This window comes from Ovis canadensis, chromosome 1 (genome assembly GCF_042477335.2).
Source record: "Ovis canadensis isolate MfBH-ARS-UI-01 breed Bighorn chromosome 1, ARS-UI_OviCan_v2, whole genome shotgun sequence".
NCBI lineage: Eukaryota > Metazoa > Chordata > Mammalia > Artiodactyla > Bovidae > Ovis > Ovis canadensis.
Genome location: NC_091245.1, coordinates 55,019,487 through 55,039,819, shown reverse-complemented (window position 1 = coordinate 55,039,819; position 20,333 = coordinate 55,019,487). Strand labels below are relative to the sequence as shown.

Genomic DNA, 20,333 nt, shown 5'->3' with positions numbered 1-20,333 from the left:
TACTGGCAGAACATTTCCTTTCTTTTTTTCTGTCAATGATGTTTCAGGTTTGTTGTCTCATGTGTCCCTAGCTGGTTTTGGGGTCCAATAGTAACCTTGCAAGATTGTCTTGCTGCCTTCTTTGCCAGAGATGAACTAAAAGGTAAGAAATACAAAATAGTTTTCATCTATGGTTAAACTGTTGTGAATGAGCTAAAATATTAGTAGGACTAAATATGAAATGTATTCGTAAAAGCTAAATTTGGAGGCAGCTTAAATAGTGCTTGCCCATATTGCCACAGTGCCAGCATCTGTCATGGCGACATAAATATTATAAGTAATATCTTGAAATAACTGATACAAACTCCTATAGTACTAGACAATACAATATTTGAAGTGTGTTAAATCTGCTCTGAGATTGAGAAAAGAGAAAATTCAGCCAGTACAAAAGACTGTGAATCTGAATTAGTCTGAATTTCTCGGTAGTGTTTAAATCCAATCCTTCACTATTTTGAGGTGCCAGCACCTTGCTTCAGCATACAATACGCAGTCTGAATTTTGTTGAGTGAATAGAACAGTGTTATTGAGATGGGCGCAGTGTTATTTGAGATGGGCCTTCTGGGTTGAAAACAAGAGGGAGGTGAAGGGTGTTGTAGGCAAGGTTAATATGTCGACTTAAGCAGAGACTGAAAAGTGCATTACTGTTCTACGGGATCAGCGTGACAAACTCAAAGAACTGCAAAATCAAAAGAAAATAGCTTGCTTTTAGTTGGAGAGGAATAACCAGATCTGTTCTATCCTCAGGTGACAATATGTACAGTTGTGAAAAATGCAAAAAGTAAGTGTCATTGGCAATGCTTTTAATTGCATGCTTTGTATTTTAAATGATATTTTTCTTGGTTATTTGAATTGGACAGGTGAGATTTGTCCTAGTAAAAATGAAGAAACCTATTCTGTAAAGCAAATCCAAGGTTAAAAATTTAACAAATTTAATAGGCTTAGCGAATATGTGACAGTGTATTTGGAGATAAGTAAGGTAAGTATGTCATTTTGCAAAGAAAACATTTTCCGTATATATTATAAACATATACTAGGATATATAACGTGCATTTTTATTACCTAGGTTAATTCTGCCATCATAAATAATGCAGTATTCTCTTCTGGTTTCTCACCGTAAAGGCTAGATTTAAGAAGTGAAAGTGATTGTAAAGGTACATAGTTTCAAGTCTATGTAAAATTCAGAAAGGTTATATTGTCTGTAATGTTACCTGCTATATGAGGGCCAAGTAAAAAAAAAAAGATAAGAAAAGTATGGATTTGAGGAGGAAGGAAAGCTCAAGAGGGAAGGGTTGTATTTATAATTATGACTCATTCAAGTTGTATGGCAGAAACCAGGACAACGTTGTAAAGCAGTTATCCTCCAGTTAAAAAATAAGTAAAATATGAACAATAAAAAGTGTCATACTATTTGAAAAACAAAAAGTATGATTTTGTTTCTTTATATCTATACTAGCTGCCTTTTTCTATCTTGTAAAAAATTTAGGCTTTTAAGTCTTCTTGGTGATGAGTTAGAAAAGAAAAATGAAGAATTGAAAGCAAATACATTTGAGGTAGAATGAACTAGAAAATTTTTCTGAATCTAATAGAAAAATAAAGCCCTCCTAATAAGATACAAAACCTTCCTAATACAAGCTTATGGCTTTTGTCAAAAACCCAGGGAAATGTTGATCTACAGCTATTGGTCTTCTTCATGACAAAAAGGTAAAGTGTACTGTTTGGTCCGTAAGGAAGAAAAGCTGCCTGTACTTTGTAAAACAAAAGTACACTTCTAGTGAATTAGAAAGTATTTATTATCAGTTTGTCCTGGAAGTTACAGTTGATAGCTGAAGACAGAGTTGGCCCAGAGGGGAAATCTTTCTTGGGAAAACAGTGCCAGCTAAAAAAAAAAAGGTAATAGTGAAGATGGAAAAGAACTTGCATCCACCCCAGAATCCAAAATCTAAGTAGAGATCTGTCAGTGAAAATGAAGTTGCTCTGTTGTGTCTGACTCTTTGCGACCCCATGGACTATAACCCACCAGGCTTCTAAGTACATGGGATTCTCCAGGCAAGAATACTGGAGTGGGTTGCCATTTCCTTCTCCAGGGGATCTTCCCCACCAAGGGATCGAACCTGGGTCTCCCACACTTCAGGCGGATGCTTTAACCTCTGAGCCACCAAGGAAGCCCTGAGATCTGTCAAGTATATGTTAATATTGATTATTGGGAATTCTCTGGCGCTCTAGTAGCAATACGTGAACCGTGAACTTCCAGATGTTCAAGCTGGTTTTAGAAAAGGCAGAGGAACCAGAGATCAAATTGCCAACATCCACTGGATCATTGAAAAAGCAAGAGAGTTCCAGAAGAACATCTATTTCTGCTTTATTGACTAAGCCGAAGCCTTTGACTGTGTGGATCACAATAAACTGTGGAAAATTGTGGAAGAGATGGGACTACCAGACCACCTGACCTGCCTCTTGAGAAACCTATATGCAGGTCAGGAAGCAACAATTAGAACTGGACATGGAGCAACAGACTGGTTCCAAATAGGAAAAGGAGTACGTCAAGGCTGTACACTGTCACCCTGCTTATTTAACTTCTATGCAGAGTACATCATGAGAAACACAAGCTGGAATCAAGATTGCTGGGAGAAATACCAGTCACCTCAGATATGCAGATGACACCACCCTTATGGCAGAAAGTGAAGAGGAACTAAAAAGCCTCTTGAACATGAAAGAGGAGAGTGAAAATGATGGCTTAAAGCTCAACATTCAGAAAATGAAAATCATGGCATCTGGTCCCATCACTTCATGGGAAATAGATGAGGAAAGAGTGGAAACAGTGTCAGACTTTATTTTTTGGGGCTCCAAAATCACTGCAGATGGTGATTGCAGCCATGAAATTAAAAGACGCTTACTCCTTGGAAGAAAAGTTAATGACCAACCTAGATAGCATATTGAAAAGCAGAGACATTACTTTGCCAACAAAGGTCCGTCTAGTCAAGGCTATGGTTTTTCCAGTGGTCATGTATGGATGTGAGAGTTGGACTGTGAAGAAAGCTGAGCGCCAAAGAATTGATGCTTTTGAACTGTGGTGTTGGAGAAGACTCTTGAGAGTCCCATGGACTGCAAGGAGATCCAGCCAGTCCATTCTGAAGGAGATCAGCCCTGCGATTTCTTTGGAAGGACTGATGCTAAAGCTGAAACTCCAGTACTTTGGCCACCTCATGCGAAGAGTTGACTCATTGGAAAAGACTCTGATGCTGCAAGGATTGGGGGCAGGAGACGGGGACGACAGAGGATGAGATGGCTGGATGGCATCACCGACTCGATTGATGTAAGTTTGAGTGAACTCCAGGAGTTGGTGATGGACAAGGAGGCCTGGTGTGCTGTGATTCATGGGGTCACAAAGAGTCGGACATAACTGAGCGACTGAACTAAACTGAACTAGTAGTTAAGACTCTGTGCTTTCACTGTCAAGGACCCATGTTTGATCCCTGATTGGGAAACTAAGATCCTACCAGCCATGTGATATGGCAAAATAAAAAAAATTTATTATTAATAATAGTCATTCTTTATTTATCTCAAGTTATTAATTTCCACATTCAGGGGTAAAGGTTGTAGGGACTTCCCTGGTGGTCAAGTGGCTGAGACTCCATGCTCCCAATGGAGGGGGCCTATTAATAAAAGATTCCACATGCTGCAACTAGAACCTGTTGTAACCAAGTAAATAGAAATATTTTTACAAAAAAAAAAAAAAGAATAAAGGTTATATATTGACCTGACCAACCAATTCTATAAAACTAGGAATTTATTTTACCTAGTTTCAGCTGATAACATGAATGTTGTAAAGGCATAGCCAGATCACAGACAGTAGATTTTTCATCAAAGAATTACATAACTCTGAAGTTTTATCTTAAATAATTTTTTACAGAAAGTGATTCCAGTGTTTTATTAGTATGTTTTTAATTGGTAGCATATAATTCAGTAGTAAGCGTTTTTAGTTTGATACCTTTGTCTCTGCATTTTCTAAAAGATTTTGCTGTATATTTGAAAATGCTAAAGGTTTTGTAGATTTGTGTGGGAAACAGTTTTATTAAAATTGATTTTCCCTTTTTACCCCTTAGGTTGAGAAATGGAGTGAAGTTTTGTAAAGTACAAAAGTTTCCTGAGGTATGGGCTTTATGACAGTTCATTTTATTTTATGCGGTAGGTAAAGCTTTAATGTAACACAGTGCAGTGAATAGTTTAGCATTTGTTGAAGGTTGAAGTGGTCCTATTGACCAATTGCTATGTATACCCATTATGATTATCCATTTTAAAAATACTGGATTGCATATCAAGTAAGTGCCCCTAGAAGTAAATAAAACTGTGTTAAACACAGTTTAATCAGACATTGTAGGGTCTTGCAGGTATAAAGTGTAAAATTGGAAAAACCAGTAGCTATGGAGTTATGAAGTACCACATTTCGGGATTTCCACATTTTAACATCTCTGGAATGTTAATTGGATGATTAAGAATTGGATGATTATGTTTAATCTTGACAATAAGTATATTTAATAGACTCCTTTATCTAGAACAAGAAATTTTGAAATAATCCTACCTTTCTCTTTTAAAAAGATTTTGTGCATCCATCTTAAAAGATTCAGACATGAACTGATGTTTTCCACCAAAATCAGTACCCATGTTTCATTTCCACTGGAAGGCCTGGATCTTCAACCATTTCTAGCTAAAGATAGTCCAGCGCAAATTGTTAACTATGATCTTCTGTCAGTCATTTGTCACCATGGAACTGCAAGTAGTAAGTATCCAAGTTTGACATACGATTTTGCATTAAAAAAAGAAACATCTGAGTTGATCTCAAACAAAGCCTGATTGAACAAAAAAAAAATGTAAAAGATTTTTATTAATTATTTTATTTTGGTTTTTAAAATGTCAGAAATTTTAAGAATTTGAATAATTTTACTCTCATGTTTAAAATAGTAGAAATACATTTTGTGTTAAGATAAATAGTAAGGATTTTAACATGATTATTTTATACTGTTTTTTTTAAGATTGCATTCTTTGTTATAATTTTGATTTCCTCCAATGATGGTTGTAAGGGTACCTACTGGAAAAAATAGGTTAGTTCTTGCTATATCTCTGCTAGGTAGGAACTGAGGCTACAAAACTAGTTTTATCTTCCATTCTTGTGTTAATTTTATATCACTGAAATAATTTAAATTTTATCTGCCTGAATTCAGGTGGACACTATATTGCCTACTGCCGAAACAATCTAAATAATCTCTGGTATGAATTTGACGACCAGAGTGTCACTGAAGTTTCAGAGTCTACTGTACAAAATGCAGAAGCTTATGTTCTCTTCTACAGGTGAGGTACTAACTCATGAGTAGGCTGTTTTGACAAAGATGACAAAGCATCTCATATTGAGGTTAATCGTGACTTCTAAGACTTTCAAAGTGGATTGCTGAGTAAAGATTAGAAATTGTTTTACTCTCATTATGTGAGTAAAAGTGAAGGTTTGTGTGTAGAATGATCTTTTGTTAAGAAAATGTTAAATCATTTAGTTGAGGGGCAAAGGGTTATGTTTTGTTTTAGAAACATTTGTTTTACTTTTAAAAATTAAGCACTGATAGTAGGAACTAAATACCAAATTTTCTCCTAACATAGCCAATAAAGGAGGTATTAATATAATATACTTTACAGTATCCTCTAAAAGATTGTACAAGCTACTGTCTTGTTAGCAATCATTTGAATGTCTGTTTTCTAACAGTAGTTATGTGGATACCAGTAGTTATCACCTAGATATCACCTCTAGGGTTATAATGTAGTGGGGGAGGCAGGGAGCAAAGTACAATATATTTCCTATGAATAATTTTTAAGACCTAATAAGATTCACAATACAGTCCACCTTCCATGTGCATGGGTTTTGCATCTGAGGATTCAGCCAATGGCAGATAAGAAATATTGGGGAGGGAAAGATTCCAGAAAGTTCCAAAAAGCAAAACTTGAAATTGCTCACCAGTAACTAGCTACCATTTGTATGCCCTATATACTAATGTTTGCATAGCATTTATATTATATTAGATATTATGTAATCTGGAAGTAATTTAATGTATATGAGAGGATATGCACAGGTTACATGCAAATGCTACACCATTTTATATAAGGCTTTGGTATCTGCAGGGTTCCTGGAACCAGTCCCCCATGGACATGGAAAGATAACTCTTTTAGTGTGTATGCAAAGTCTAATAAGGAAGTGGAAAAATCCACTTTACTAGCCTAATGGAGTAAAATGCTTATTGAATATAATGAATCATTGTCCTTAATAGGAAGAGCAGTGAAGAAGCACAAAAAGAGAGGCGAAGAATATCAAATTTGTTGAACATAATGGAACCAAGTCTCCTTCAGTTTTATATTTCTCGACAGTGGCTAAATAAATTTAAGACCTTTGCTGAACCTGGCCCTATTTCAAATAATGATTTTCTCTGTATTCATGGAGGTAAGAAACTCTAATGAAAAGTAGTAGTAGGAAGTTTCTATTAAATAATTTACAAATAAGGCAAGAGCCAAGGATTTTCCTCTTCCATTTATTTTCCATTTCCCATCTACATTCCAACATAAATGTATTTCATTTATTGTCATCTCAGAAATTAGTTTTTTCTTATAAGTATGGGTAATCTATAGCCTCTTCATAGAATAGATATTAATATTTATTGGGTACCATTTCCAAATGCTGTGCTAGAGTCTAAAAATACCAGAAACACTGTTTCTGTTCTCAAAGCTCCAGTTTCATAGTAAAGACAGATGCATAAACACCTGATTAAGGTACACGGATCGCTTCTATTGCTCATCATTTTTCTCAGCTGAGAGACATCCAGCTCCAACCGTATCCATGGCTCTTATCCCTTTTGTCTAAATGAATAGCTGGCTCTTTTCCTAACCAAAAAAATGTACTTGGAATTTAACAACAACAAAAAAAACCTCATGCAGTTATTTGCTAAATATAACTTCTGCCTTTGTGACTGACTGTGTTACTGCCTGTTCCCATGACAAATAATACCTTAGTGTGACACTTTTAATTAAATTTCATGGTCGAAGACTTGTTATTCTCATTTGTTAATTATTTTTGCAGTGAAACCTCAAGAGATAGTAGAAATGTCCTGTATTGGATTTAGAAATCTAAACTTTGAAAATATTTCTGTATGTGAAATTTTTCTCTTATTACTTTCTCCCACTTGAGCTATTAACTTAAGTCTCTTCCTGTTCAGAATCTCCCTATAATCCTCTTAAGGCATTTATCTGTGCCTGCCTTTTATTTTGGTTACTCATGTAAATTCTTCATTTCTTCTTCTGGATTATAAGCTCCATGAAGAAAAGATTGTCTCTGATTTATCTCTGGTTTGCCCCAATACATAGTCAATGCTTAGTAAAGATTTATGTAAGTTAAATACCTGAACATCTTGGTTAACTTACTCTATATTTCAAGAGAAAATATATCTTCAGGAACATATGTTTATACTTAATTTTCTACCTCTTGGGGAGATTTTTTAAGAATAATAACTGAAAAAATGCTAAGAATTAATCAGTTAAAATTAACAAAAGGAATGAGACAGATTCATTTTAAACTTTTCTAGGTGTTCCTCCACGAAAAGCTGGTTATATTGAAGACTTGGTTTTGATGCTGCCTCAGAACATTTGGGATAACCTATATAGCAGGTTTGTTTTTTTTAATCAGTATGATATTGTGAAAATCAGCTTATGAAATTTGTTAAAGAGAGATTGGTTATTTTGTATGTGCTCCTTGTGCTATATGTTGCTTATGTAGAATATTCCCTTTTTCCTTCATTTATTCACGCTGAAGCATGACTGGAGAGACTTTTGTAGCTAGAGTGGCCCTGATCTAGATAATTAATTCTAATTTTTCTGTTCTGAGCGTCTATCTATAAAGGTATGCTGTGATATTTAACTCTCTAAAGTTTTAAATTTTATTTAAAAATATTTCACACAATCCCCTAATACATTTCTTAAAATACATTGAAAATAATTCATTTCATGAATTCTTACTTGAGTGGACAGGGGAAGTCTCCTTCTGATTAAAACTTGATTAAAACTGTGGCTGTGTATAACTTAAGATTTATAAACATATAAACATGCTAATTTTTGACAGCTACTTCTTTTATTGTATGTTATTGTTGCCCCAAACATTTTGTAACAAAAGTAGCTGTAAGGGAAAGTTCAAATATAGATAAAGCAGACAAATCAATAAACTGATATAATCATTGACCCTGAAAAGCATAAAATCAAGTCCTCACAATAATTTAGTTTTTACATTTTATGAAAACTTGGATACATTTCCTAGATCAGCTTTCTTCCAAATTATCATAATTATTAATATTCTTCATGCCTTAGGTATGGAGGAGGACCAGCTGTCAACCATCTGTACATTTGTCACACTTGCCAGATTGAAGCAGAGAAAATTGAAAAAAGAAGAAAAACTGAATTGGAAATTTTTATTCGGGTAAAAAAATGATGCTTTTCAAATTAGAAAAATAATATAGAATAAAGAAAAAGAAGTGACCCTTAGAAAAACTCTGTAAGTGAAATGATTGGATGGAAGAGTTGTAATAGATTTTAAGTGTTACAGTCACATAACAGTGAGAGACCCCAGTAAGGTGACTGTAGTTCTAGTGAGTTAAGTTCTTCCTTTGTGGATTTTTGTTTTCATGGATTGGTAATAAATTTTGGTTTGTGTATTGGCACTGGCAAGAAGTCTTATTGAAATAGTCAGTTATAGGTTTCGGTAAGCTAGTGATTGTTTTGGAAGGCACCTACTTAGATTCCGTTCTCTACTTTCACTCCTTTGTAAAGTAAATATTGTTTGGGGGAGCTCTTTTTACTTATACCTAGTTCCCACAAAGTGAATATATTACAAGATGTTTCTTGATTACAGGCAATAGAAAGTATGATCAGAATCAATAGGAAGAGCTGAATAACCAGGTTTTATGGAGAGAAAGAATACACTTCAGTTTGTCTAGGTAGCATGAAGTAAGTTTCTTCAAAGTGGTACTGTCAGTAAAATGGCTCCAACTATTTATTTATTCAAATTCCTAATAGAGAATCCTACTAGAGTTTGGGTCACTTGAGAGGCATGTTCATTGTATTCCTGTTCAAATTATATTGGTGGAGGGATAATTCTGTAAGGGAAAATTGAGATTTTTTTTAGTAAAAGATGGGGAGAAGTTATTGAGTAGATACTACGGATGAATAGTACATTTCATGTTGTGGACACACACTTCTCTTCACACATACATGTTTCTTTTCATAGATTTAGAGGTGTTTTTTTGTGTGTGCCCTTGCCTAAATAAAGACATTTTTACATACACAGGAGAATATTACAGGTGTGGATTGATTTATTGTTCTTGAACCTCATTTGCTTCCTCAATATAAAGAGGCAAATTTTAGTTAAATATTAAAAATAGGTCATTCCATGAATACTTGAATAGATGGCTAGTGACTATCCATTAGGGTTTGATCACTAGAAGCCATTCTAAGTATTTTGAGTAGAATAGGAATACAAGCAATGCAAGACTTAAATAACTACTAAAAGAACTGTCAGTGAAGATCAAGAAGACCATAGCTGACTTTCAGGAAATATGGAAGGTGGCTAGGCTGCCATACTTGAGATAGGAGCAGGGACAGTGGCTCACAGTGGGGTTTCAGAGCCCAGAAAGAAAAGCTTTTTGTAGTAGCGTGGGCCTGGTCAAGGGTGTTGGAGCACAGGCAACATAGAAATGGATTTCCATGTTGGCTGGAGATGGATATGTGAGGAGGCACAGCGTAGTGGTGGTGGCAGATTTGAGGGACTGATTTCTTGTGTGGGATTGATTCCATGTGTAGGATTGATCAGATAATACAGGCATAATGAGAGCCAGATTTCTTATTGTCCGATAAAGGAGTTACAAATACTGAAAGAGAAAAAACTAAGGTGGACTCTTTGTTATTGGATTAGAATTGTAGATATCTTTGTGAACTCGCTGTCACAGACATATGCATATGTGTGTGCGTGCTCTGTCATGTCGAACTCTTTGGGACCTTCTGGACTGTGGCTCGCCAGGTTCCTCTGTCCATGGGATTATCCTTGCAAGAATGCTGAAGTGGGTTGCCATTTCCTCCTCCAGGGGATCTTCCCGACCCAGGGAACAAACCCATCTCTTGCGTCTCCTGCATTGCCAGGTGGATTCTTTACCACTGGGCCACCTGGGAAGCCCATACACATACATACGGAGCTATGAATGTGTGTACATGTACATGTAGATAGAAATGAATGATGAACCTAAATTAATTTCCTAACTCTTGTTGCTGAAAAGGCCTGGATAACTCCAGTAGGATTGAGCATACCCAGCTTTCTTCAGATCTTGGCTTCTAAACATCTTTCTGTAGTCAAAGTGACCAGCCCTCCTTGGAGAAATGGCTGCTTTCAGGGCTGAGGCAAGAGAATTGCAAGATGAGCTTGGGATTTCATACTATTCCAAAAAGTTAAGAAGTTTTTGAAGAATGATGGGGAAATGTCAGAAGTACACAGAAGCCAGCTTGAAGGGACTTTTCCTTGCTGAATTTCGGATAATGTGTGCTTCAAAATAAATTATAATAGTATTCAGTTCAGTTCAGTCGCTCAGTCTTATTTGACTCTCTGTGACCACATGGATTGCAGCATGCCCAGCCTCCCTGTCCATCGCCAATTCCCAGAGTATTACCCAAACTCATGTCCATTAAGTTGGTGATGCCATCTAACCATCTCATCCTCTCTCGTCCCCTTCTCTTCCTGCCCTCAATCTTTCCCACCATCAGGGTCTTTTCCAGTGAGTCAGCTCTTCACATCAGGTGGCCAAAGTATTGGAGTTTCAGCTTCAACATTAGTCCTTCCAATGAGCACCTAGGACTGATCTCCTTTAGGATGGACTGGTTGGATCTCCTTGAAATCCAAAGGACTCTCAAGAGTCTTCTCCAACACCACAGTTCAAAAGCATCAATTCTTAAGGGCTCAGCTTTCTTTATAGTCCAACTCTCGCAGCCATACTTGACCACTGGAAAAACCGTAGCCTTGACTAGATGGACCTTTGCTGGCAAATAATAGTATTATATAAAGGACAGAAATGGTATGGACCTAACAGAAGCAGAAGATATTAAGAAGAGGTGGCAAGAATACACAGAAGAACTGTACAAGAAAGAGCTTCATGACCCAGATAATCACGATGGTGTGATCACTCACCTAGAACCAGACATCCTGGAATGTAAAGTCAAGTGGGCCTTAGAAAGCGTCACTACGAGCAAAGCTAGTGGAGGTGATGGAATTCCAGTTGAGCTATTTCAAATCCTGAAAGATGATGCTGTGAAAGTGCTGCACTCAATATGCCAGCAAATTTGGAAAACTCAGCAGTGGCCACAGGACTGGAAAAGGTCAGTTTCATTCCAATCCCAAAGAAAGGCAATCCCAAAGAATGCTCAAACTACTGCACAATTGCACTCATCTCACACGCTAGTAAAGTAATGCTCAAAATTCTCCAAGCCAGGCTTCAGCAATATGCGAACCATGAACTTCCAGATGTTCAAGCTGGTTTTACAAAAGGCAGAGGAACCAGAGATCAAATTGCCAACATCCGCTGGATCATCGAAAAAGCAAGAGAGTTCCAGAAAAACATCTATTTCTGCTTTCTTGACTATGCCAAAGCCTTTGACTGTGTAGATCACAATAAACTGGAAAATTCTGAAAGAGATGGGACTACTAGACCACCTGACCTGCCTCTTGAGAAACCTATATGCAGGTCAGGAAGCAGCAGCTAGAACTGGACATGGAACAACAGACTGGTTCCAAATAGGAAAAGGAGTACGTCAAGGCTGTATATTGTCACCCTGCTTATTTAACTTATATGCAGAGTACATCATGAGAAAGCTGGGCTGTAAGAAACACAAGCTGGAATCAAGATTGCCAGGAGAAATATCAGTAACCTCAGACATGCAGATGACACCACCCTTATGGCAGAAAGTGAAGAGGAACTAAATAACCTCTTGACGAAAGTGAAAGAGGAGAGTGAAAAAGTTGGCCTAAGGCTCAACATTCAGAAAACAAAGATCATGACATCTGGTCGCATCACTTCATGGGAAATAGATGGGGAAACAGTGTCAGACTTTATTTTGGGGGGCTCCAAAATCACATGATTGCAGCCAAGAAATTAAAAGACGCTTACTCCTTGGAAGGAAAGTTAATGACCAGCCTAGATAGCATATTGAAAAGCAGAGATATTACTTTGCCAACAAAGGTGTGTCTAGTCAAGGCTATGGTTTTTCCAGTGGTCATGTATGGATGTGAGAGTTGAACTGTGAAGAAAGCTGAGCGCCAAAGAATTGATGCTTTTGAACTGTGGTGTTGGAGAAGACTCTTGAGAGTCCCTTGGACTGCAAGGAGATCCAACCAGTCCATCCTAGAGGAGACCAGTCTTGGGTGTTCACTGGAAGGACTGATGCTAAAGCTGAAACTCCAGTACTTCGGCCACCTCATGCAAAGAGTTGACTCATTGGAAAAGACTCTAATGCTGGGAGGGATTGGAGGCAGGAGGAGAAGGGGACTAGAGAGGATGAGATGGCTGGATGGCATCACTGACTCAGTGGAGTGAATTTGAGTGAACTCTGGGAGTTGGTGATAGACAGTGAAGCCTCGCGTGCTGCGATTCATGGGGCGCAAACAGTTGGACACGACTGAGCAACTGAACTGAAAGGAAATGGGAAGTTATATGCAGCAGGTGATTCTTGGGATTTTCTCTTTTGGGGGGTCCATTTTTGATCACGCAGTATGTGGGATCCTAGTTTCTGGATCAGGAAATGGAAGTGCAGGGTCTCAAGCACTGGACTGCCAGGAATCACCCAATAGGTGATTCTTAACTGGAATCTTTGACTATAAACAATATTATTGGATCATTTAAAAAAAATGATGGAGTCTGAGGATTAGATGCTAGTATTATATCAGTATTTCTAGGTTTTTATCATTTGTGTCAAATGTTTAAGAAAACCCTATGTACAGCGTTTTGCAGACTTTAATGATCATTTCTCTGGTGTTGTGTGAAAGTTGCTCAGTCTTGACCGACTCTTTACGACCCCGTGGACTATACAGTTTGGGGTATATACTGCATTGTATAGGACAGTACCAGACCCACAGTGTTCTGTCACCTAGGCACAAAAACAGTATTCAGTAGACGAGCGACTTTTAGGTGATGGTCGGTAGTAAAGAATCTGCCTGCTGATGCAGGTGATGCAGGTTCAATCCCTGGGTCGAGAAGATCCCCTGAAGAAGGAAATGACAACCCACTCCTGTGTTCTTCCTTGGATAATTCCATGGACAGTGGAGCCTGGTGGGCTACAGTCCATGGGGTTGCTAAAGAGTTGGAAACGACTTAGCTACTAAACAACAATAACATATGGTAAAGTTAGTGAATCTTATGGATGTGACCCTACTTCTTCATTTACTTTGTGTAAAGTTAGTTACATTGTCAGAGGCAATGTCAGATGGTATATCATCTCAGTTAATGGGACAATCAGTAAGACCAGCAACGCTGATACTAGAAGAAACGTACATTAGGAAGGTAGACCCAAGTCCAGTGCTGCTGCTGTTAAGTCACTTCAGCCGTGTCTGACTCTGTCCAACCCCAGACTGCAGCCCACCAAGCTCCACTATCCCTGGGATTCTCCAGGCAAGAACACTGGAGTGGGTTGCCATTTCCTTCTCCAGTGTATGAAAGTGAAAAGTGAAAGTGAAGTCACTCAGTCGTGTCCTACCCTTCGTGACCCCATGGACTCCAGCCTGCCAGGCTCCTCCATCCATGGGATTTTCCAGGCAAGATTACTTCCTTCTCCGAAATCCAGTTCTAGGCATTTGTAAATCACTTACCATCAAGGGACTTATATCCAGGTTATGTAAAGAATTCATACAATTCAAGAAGACAGATATTCCAGTTTGAAAATAAGCAAAATATTGTAATATACATTATTCTTACTTTATGAGCATTAACTAATGCTCAAAATTCTCCAAGCCAGGCTTCAGCAACACATGAACCGTGAACTTCAGATGTTCAAGCTGGTTTTAGAAAAGGCAGAGGAACCAGAGATCAAATTGCCAATATCCATTGGATCATTGAAAAGCAAGAGAGTTCCAGAAAAACATCTATTTCTGCTTTCTTGACTATGCCAAAGCCTTTGACTGTGTGGATCACAATAAACTGTGGAAAATTGTGGAAGAGATGGGACTACCAGACCACCTGACCTGCCTCTTGAGGTACCTATATGCAGGTCAGGAAGCAACAGTTAGAACTGGACATGGAACAACAGACTGGTTCCAAATAGGAAAAAGAGTACGTCAAGGCTGTATACTGTCACCCTGCTTATTTAACTTCTGTGCAGAGTACATCATGAGAAACGCTGGGCTGGAAGAAGCACAAGCTGGAATCAAGATTGCCGGGAGAAATACCAATCACCTCAGATATGCAGATGACACCACCCTTATGGCAGAAAGTGAAGAGGAACTAAAGAGCCTCTTGACGAAAGTGAAAGGGGAGAGTGAAAAAGTTGGCTTAAAGCTCAACATTCAGAAAACGAAGATCATGGCATCTGGTCCCAATACTTCATGGGAAATAGATGGGGAAACAGTGGAAACAGTGTCAGACTTTATTTTTGGGGGCTCCAAAATCACTGCAGATGGTGATTGCAGCCAAGAAATTAAAAGACGCTTACTCCTTGAAAGAAAAGTTAATGACCAGCCTAGATAGCATATTGAAAAGCAGAGACATTACTTTGCCAACAAAGGTCCGTCTAGTCAAGGCTATGGTTTTTCCAGTGGTCATGTATGGATGTGAGAGTTGGACTGTGAAGAAGGCTGAGCGCCAAAGAATTGATGCTTTTGAACTGTGGTGTTGGAGAAGACTCTTGAGAGTCCCATGGACTGCAAGGAGATCCAACCAGTCTATTCTGAAGGAGATCAGCCCTGGGATTTCTTTGGAAGGACTGATGCTAAAGCTGAAACTCCAGTACTTTGGCCACCTCATATGAAGAGCTGACTCATTGGAAAAGACTGATACTGGGAGGGATTGGGGGCAGGAGGAGAAGGGGACTAGAGAGGATGAGATGGCTGGATGGCATCACTGACTCGATGGACGTGAGTCTGCGTGAACTCCGGGAGTTGGTGATTGACAGGGAGGCCTGGCGTGCTGCGATTCATGGGGTCGCAGAGTTGGACACGACTGAGTGACTGAACTGAACTGAACTAAGCATATGAATAAATACACATTCTCATTAGTCATTAGTAAAATGCAAATTATAGCTACAGTGAGATACCATTACACACTTTTTAGAATGACTAAAACAAGAGGACAATATCAAGTTCTGACAAAAATGTAGAAAACTAGAAATCTCATAAATATTGTTGGTGGACATGTAGTGTTACGTGCCAACTGACAACCAGCTTGAAAATTTTTTAGAGGTTAAACAGCCACTCAGCACAGGACTCCACCTGACATGCTACATTCCATGGGGTCACAAAGAGTCGGACACAACTTAGCGACTGAGCAGCAGCAGCAACACGTGACTCAGCAATCTCATTCTTAGGTATTTACTTCAGAGAAATGGGGCTTCCCTTGTGGCTCCGCTGGTAAGGAATCTGCCTGCAATGCGGGAGACCTCGGTTTGATCCCTGGGTTGGGAAGATCCCCTGGAGAGGGGAAAGGCTACCCACTCCAGTATTCTGGCCTGGAGAATTCTCTGGAATGTATAGTCTATGAGGTCGCAAAGAGTTGGACAAGACTGAGCAACTTTCACACAACACCAGAGAAATGATTATTAAAGTCTGTAAAACCCTGTACACAGATAGATGCTCATAGCAGAATTGGTCATAGTTGTCCCAAACTGGAAATAATTGATATACCCATCTGGTGCCAAATAGATAAACAAGATGTGGTATATTCATACAATGGAATATAACTCAGCATAAAAATGGTAGAGCTACTGATGCATGCATATGATGAATCTTAGAAACATTATGCAAGTGAAAGAAGATAAGACAAAACGTGACTGTGAGATGTCTCATTCCATTTATATGAAACTTCTTTTTATAAAAGGGTAAAGTAGATCAGTGGTTTCCTGGGGCTGAGAGGAAGTGATTGATTGCAAATGGGTGCAGGGGAACTTTTTAGGGTGTCAGAAATGTTTTAATGGATTGTGGTAGTGGTTGCATAACTATAAATGGAAAACCGTTGAACTTTATGTTAATGTAGGTGGATTATTCTTTAATAAAACTTTTTTTTTTTAAAGCTGTTTTTTAAAATGCAAGTCTGTAATTATTCCATAACTCTAGGGTTTTGTCTTAAAACTCAATAGATGGATTGATTGAATGTTTATCAGGTGTTAACATGTCCTATTAAGATAACAGCATCAACGTACATCACATTCTTTGTGTATGAGGAGTTGGCCTCATCAGATAATGATGTAGAATGGTTGTATTCTGCTACAAAACACATTTTAGACTTTAAGTGACTGATTTTTTTTTTCCTCTGTAGCTCAACAGAGCATTCCAAGAGGAGGACTCTCCAGCTACTTTTTATTGCATCAGTATGCAATGGTTTAGAGAATGGGAAAGTTTTGTGAAGGGTAAAGATGGAGGTAAGTGTGTAACAGAAAGACAAAATTCTTTGCAAAATTTTTGTTTGCTTGACAAATGTTTTTTGAATATATGTATTTGGAATTAAACTACTGAACAGGACATCAGGGATCATACAGTCTAGTTTATATTTTGGTTATTTTTAATTTTTAAAAAACTTTCACAAATTATAGCATATTCACGGAAAGTATAAGGGAACTAAATAAAAACTAGCCTACAATCTTAACATTAAAAAAATTTTTTTAATGCTTCCAACAATAAGATTGGTTAAATTTATGGTGCATCTGTTACAATGGGATACTACATGAACTTTAGAAATTATTTGTATAACAGTGTTTAATAATTAAAAAATAAGAAGTTCTTGATATATGAAAAAGGTTATAATATAGTATGCATAGTCAGAAACTTTTTTTTGTTTTAAAAAAAGGCAAACATGTACAAAGGCAAAAAGACCAGAAAGATGTGAAAATAATTTGCCTATCTTTCTGTAGTGGGATCACAGTATTTTTTTCTTCTTGTGCCTTTTTTTCTTTTAAAAGTTTTTTGAAAATGAAGGTGCACTATACTTTTGTATTCAAGGGGAAAACAAAGTTTTTTTCCCTTAAAAAAGGATTCATTTTGAGAATTCCCTGACAGCCAGTGGTTAGAATACTGTGTTTTCACTACCAAGGATCCAGGTCCAATCCCTGGTCAGGGAACTAAGATCCTGCAAACCTTGAGGTACAGCCAAAATATATATATATATATATATGTGTGTGTGTGTGTGTGTATATATATATATATATATATATATATATATATATGCATTTTAACATTGTATTGTATAATATTTTTAGTTTAATGACAGTCTGAAACTGAGAGTTGCATTCTTTTTAAATTACAAAGGAATTGTTCTTTTGTAGCATTAAAAGTGCATTTTAATCTGTAATCCCCAAATGGATAGTTAAGAAATTATTTTTATTACATTTTGGGTGGTAGTAAGAAAATTTTACTTGTCTGCTTTCCTGGTTCTGTTTTGGGGAACTAAGACCCAAAAGGAAAGAAGCTCAGAATAAGACAGTTAAGAACTGACTAGAATAATCTGACTTTAAAATAATCTGATTAAACAGTTGTATCCTTCATTAATTCAGGTTCAGAAATATGTAGTTGTTTAGTGCATTTATACATTTTGATTATTTGTTTTGCATTTTAACTTAGATCCTCCAGGTCCTATTGATAACACTAAAATTGCAGTCACCAAATGTGGCAATGTGATACTCAGGCAAGGTAAGTTTGGCTAATACTATTAAGCCTTTGCTTGTTAGTGATTTGTCACACTCTGTAGTTCAGGAGACTCTTAGTATTCAATGCTCTGTGGTGATCTAAATTGGAAGGAAATCCAAAAAAGAGGGGCTATATAGCTGATTCACTTTGGTGTACCATAGAAACTAATACAACATTGTAAAGCAACTGTACACCAATAAAAATTAATTAAAAAAAAAGAATATGTAGGTAAAAGAATCTCTAACTTTTTAAGGCAGACCATAAAGTTGCAGCCTATAACTATTTGGGTTGATAGCCTGAAGATTCATGTTCTGAAACTTCTCAATTATTCCTAGAGTATTCATATTGGGGGTACATTATGAAAGCTTTTGCAATATGAAGATGAAAGTTTGTGAATACTGTTTTTTCTCTATGTACTTGATTTTTAGGGGCAGATTCTGGTCAGATTTCTGAAGAAACATGGAATTTTCTACAGTCTATATATGGTGGAGGCCCCGAAGTTATCTTGCGACCTCCAGTTGTTCATGTTGATCCTGATGCAGTACAAGCAGAAGAAAAAATTGAAGTAGAAACTCGGTCTTTGTAATTCGGAGGATATATAGAGTTCTGATGAGAAATCATTTTCACTTCTCCTAGCATATTCCCTTGCAAAAACATTCCTAAAAGCATGTTTATTTTCTTGATTTTTAATGTTTTAGCTTTTTTCCTTCTTACTGGGCATTATGGAAGAATGTGTTAAAATGTATAATATTCTACAGGTTGGCATATTTAATGCTAGATAACTTATAAAGTCTTTCAGTGTAATATTTTTGAAAGAGAGGGGATAATTGTGATCATTTGGCAATCAGGTTATCTTTGATCTTTATACTACATGTAAATCCATAGTCCTTTGTAGCTTTGTAAATACTTTTGCTTTGAAAACTTTTTCATTACCGTAAACCACCATAACTCTGACCAATCTTTTCAGTTCTCTAAAAACCTAATTTAATTGTATAGTTTTGACATGGCTTCATATTATAGAGCCTACACAGTCAGAAAGATGTTGTTAATTTCCTAAAGCTCAGGAAACTGTTAGGGTGTCACTTCTTTTGCACTGCAGCATATGAATTAGCATATTAATATTTACAAAATGTCTTTTTGAATGTAGCAATGATGTATTTAGTCTGAGTGCAATTTGTGTCAGCAGATATTAATAATTTATTGCCTCTTACACTGTAAAATGTTAAATTTCAGTTCCTATAACCCTGAATAGTGTTCATTAATAACAGTTAAAAAAAAAACTTTAGGGTTAGTTTTAGGGCACTTTTATTTTGAGAGCATGAAGTATAGAATGTGTTGATAATGCTGAAGCCTCTTGCAAAATGATTTTTTAGATGAAATGCATAAAGTCTTTTTGAATAACATAGTATGCACTGCTATTTGCTTGATTATGTGATGTCAAAAGTTTAATTATATTCCAAGTGCAAAAACAAATGGGATTACTTTGAGAATGTTGAATAGCATTCACAGTGGCTTTGTTTTGGTCTGGGGCAGCTGCCACCAGCTAAAACAGTATTATTAAAATCAGTTCAATAAAAATGATTTAAAAATTTATAACTTGGATGTTGTATTTGTTTGACAGATATTAAGGGTGAAGGGTATAAAGTCTGTTGATACTAATGTCTTGTTATTTCTTAATCAGCAATATGCAAATTAAGTCATTTGGTATAGTATTTAAAGTTTTGGTATTTAATGAAATTAAATAATGAGCCATTAGAATCTATTTGAATTTTTAAAAATATAGATAGCTTTTAGTTTTCTTCTTTCTCATGATTATGCTGTGATCCTCTTCAAGGATTGAATGGTATTACTGATCTGTCTTGAATCACCAGAGCTTAGTATTATGCCTGGCATTTAGGAGATAATCAAAAAAGGTTTAGTGCTTTCAATTTATCATGTTTCAGGCACTCTACTAAGTGTGTTACTTACACTTTATCCTGGTTACAACCCTATGACTTAGGTTAGGTGGCTTGCCCAAAGTCATATGTACAGCAGAGAAGTAGCAGATATGAGACTACAACTAAAGTCATTGTAACTTTATACCACTGTTTTCATTCACCATGGTATATTATCGCCCACTGAATTATTTTAGAACAGATTATGGTGTTAGCATTAGATTCATTAATAGCATCTGTCATTGGGATATATAATATTGATAAGAATACTGGTCTTAGATTTCCTGGCGGTCCAGTCGTTAAGATTCCACACTTCCCTGCAGGGGACATGGATTGGATCCCTGGTTGGGGGAATTCCACCTGCCACATGGGATGGCCAAAAAAAAAGGAGTAGTGGTCTCTAAGAACTCGTTTTTTTTTTT

At 37.0% G+C, this 20,333-nt stretch overlaps 1 protein-coding gene across 8 annotated transcripts in view; it reads left to right on the top strand.

The window, feature by feature from the left end:
- USP33 (ubiquitin specific peptidase 33) overlaps nt 1-19,573 on the top strand; it is a 64,059-nt gene extending 44,486 nt beyond the window's left edge. For 4 of the 8 annotated variants that reach the window (XM_069595107.1, XM_069595100.1, XM_069595118.1 and 1 more), the window contains 11 exons: nt 48-142; nt 784-817; nt 4,143-4,188; nt 4,636-4,816; nt 5,259-5,385; nt 6,348-6,517; nt 7,653-7,734; nt 8,428-8,536; nt 16,614-16,716; nt 17,912-17,980; nt 18,406-19,573. In XM_069595107.1, the coding sequence (XP_069451208.1) occupies nt 48-142; nt 784-817; nt 4,143-4,188; nt 4,636-4,816; nt 5,259-5,385; nt 6,348-6,517; nt 7,653-7,734; nt 8,428-8,536; nt 16,614-16,716; nt 17,912-17,980; nt 18,406-18,563 (1,174 nt within the window). In that variant the 3' untranslated portion in view covers nt 18,564-19,573. The remainder of the gene's footprint in view (nt 1-47; nt 143-783; nt 818-4,142; nt 4,189-4,635; nt 4,817-5,258; nt 5,386-6,347; nt 6,518-7,652; nt 7,735-8,427; nt 8,537-16,613; nt 16,717-17,911; nt 17,981-18,405) is intronic. The other 4 variants (XM_069595102.1, XM_069595126.1, XM_069595134.1 and 1 more) reach the window with 1 other exon arrangement.
- Nucleotides 19,574-20,333: the final 760 nt, after the last annotated feature.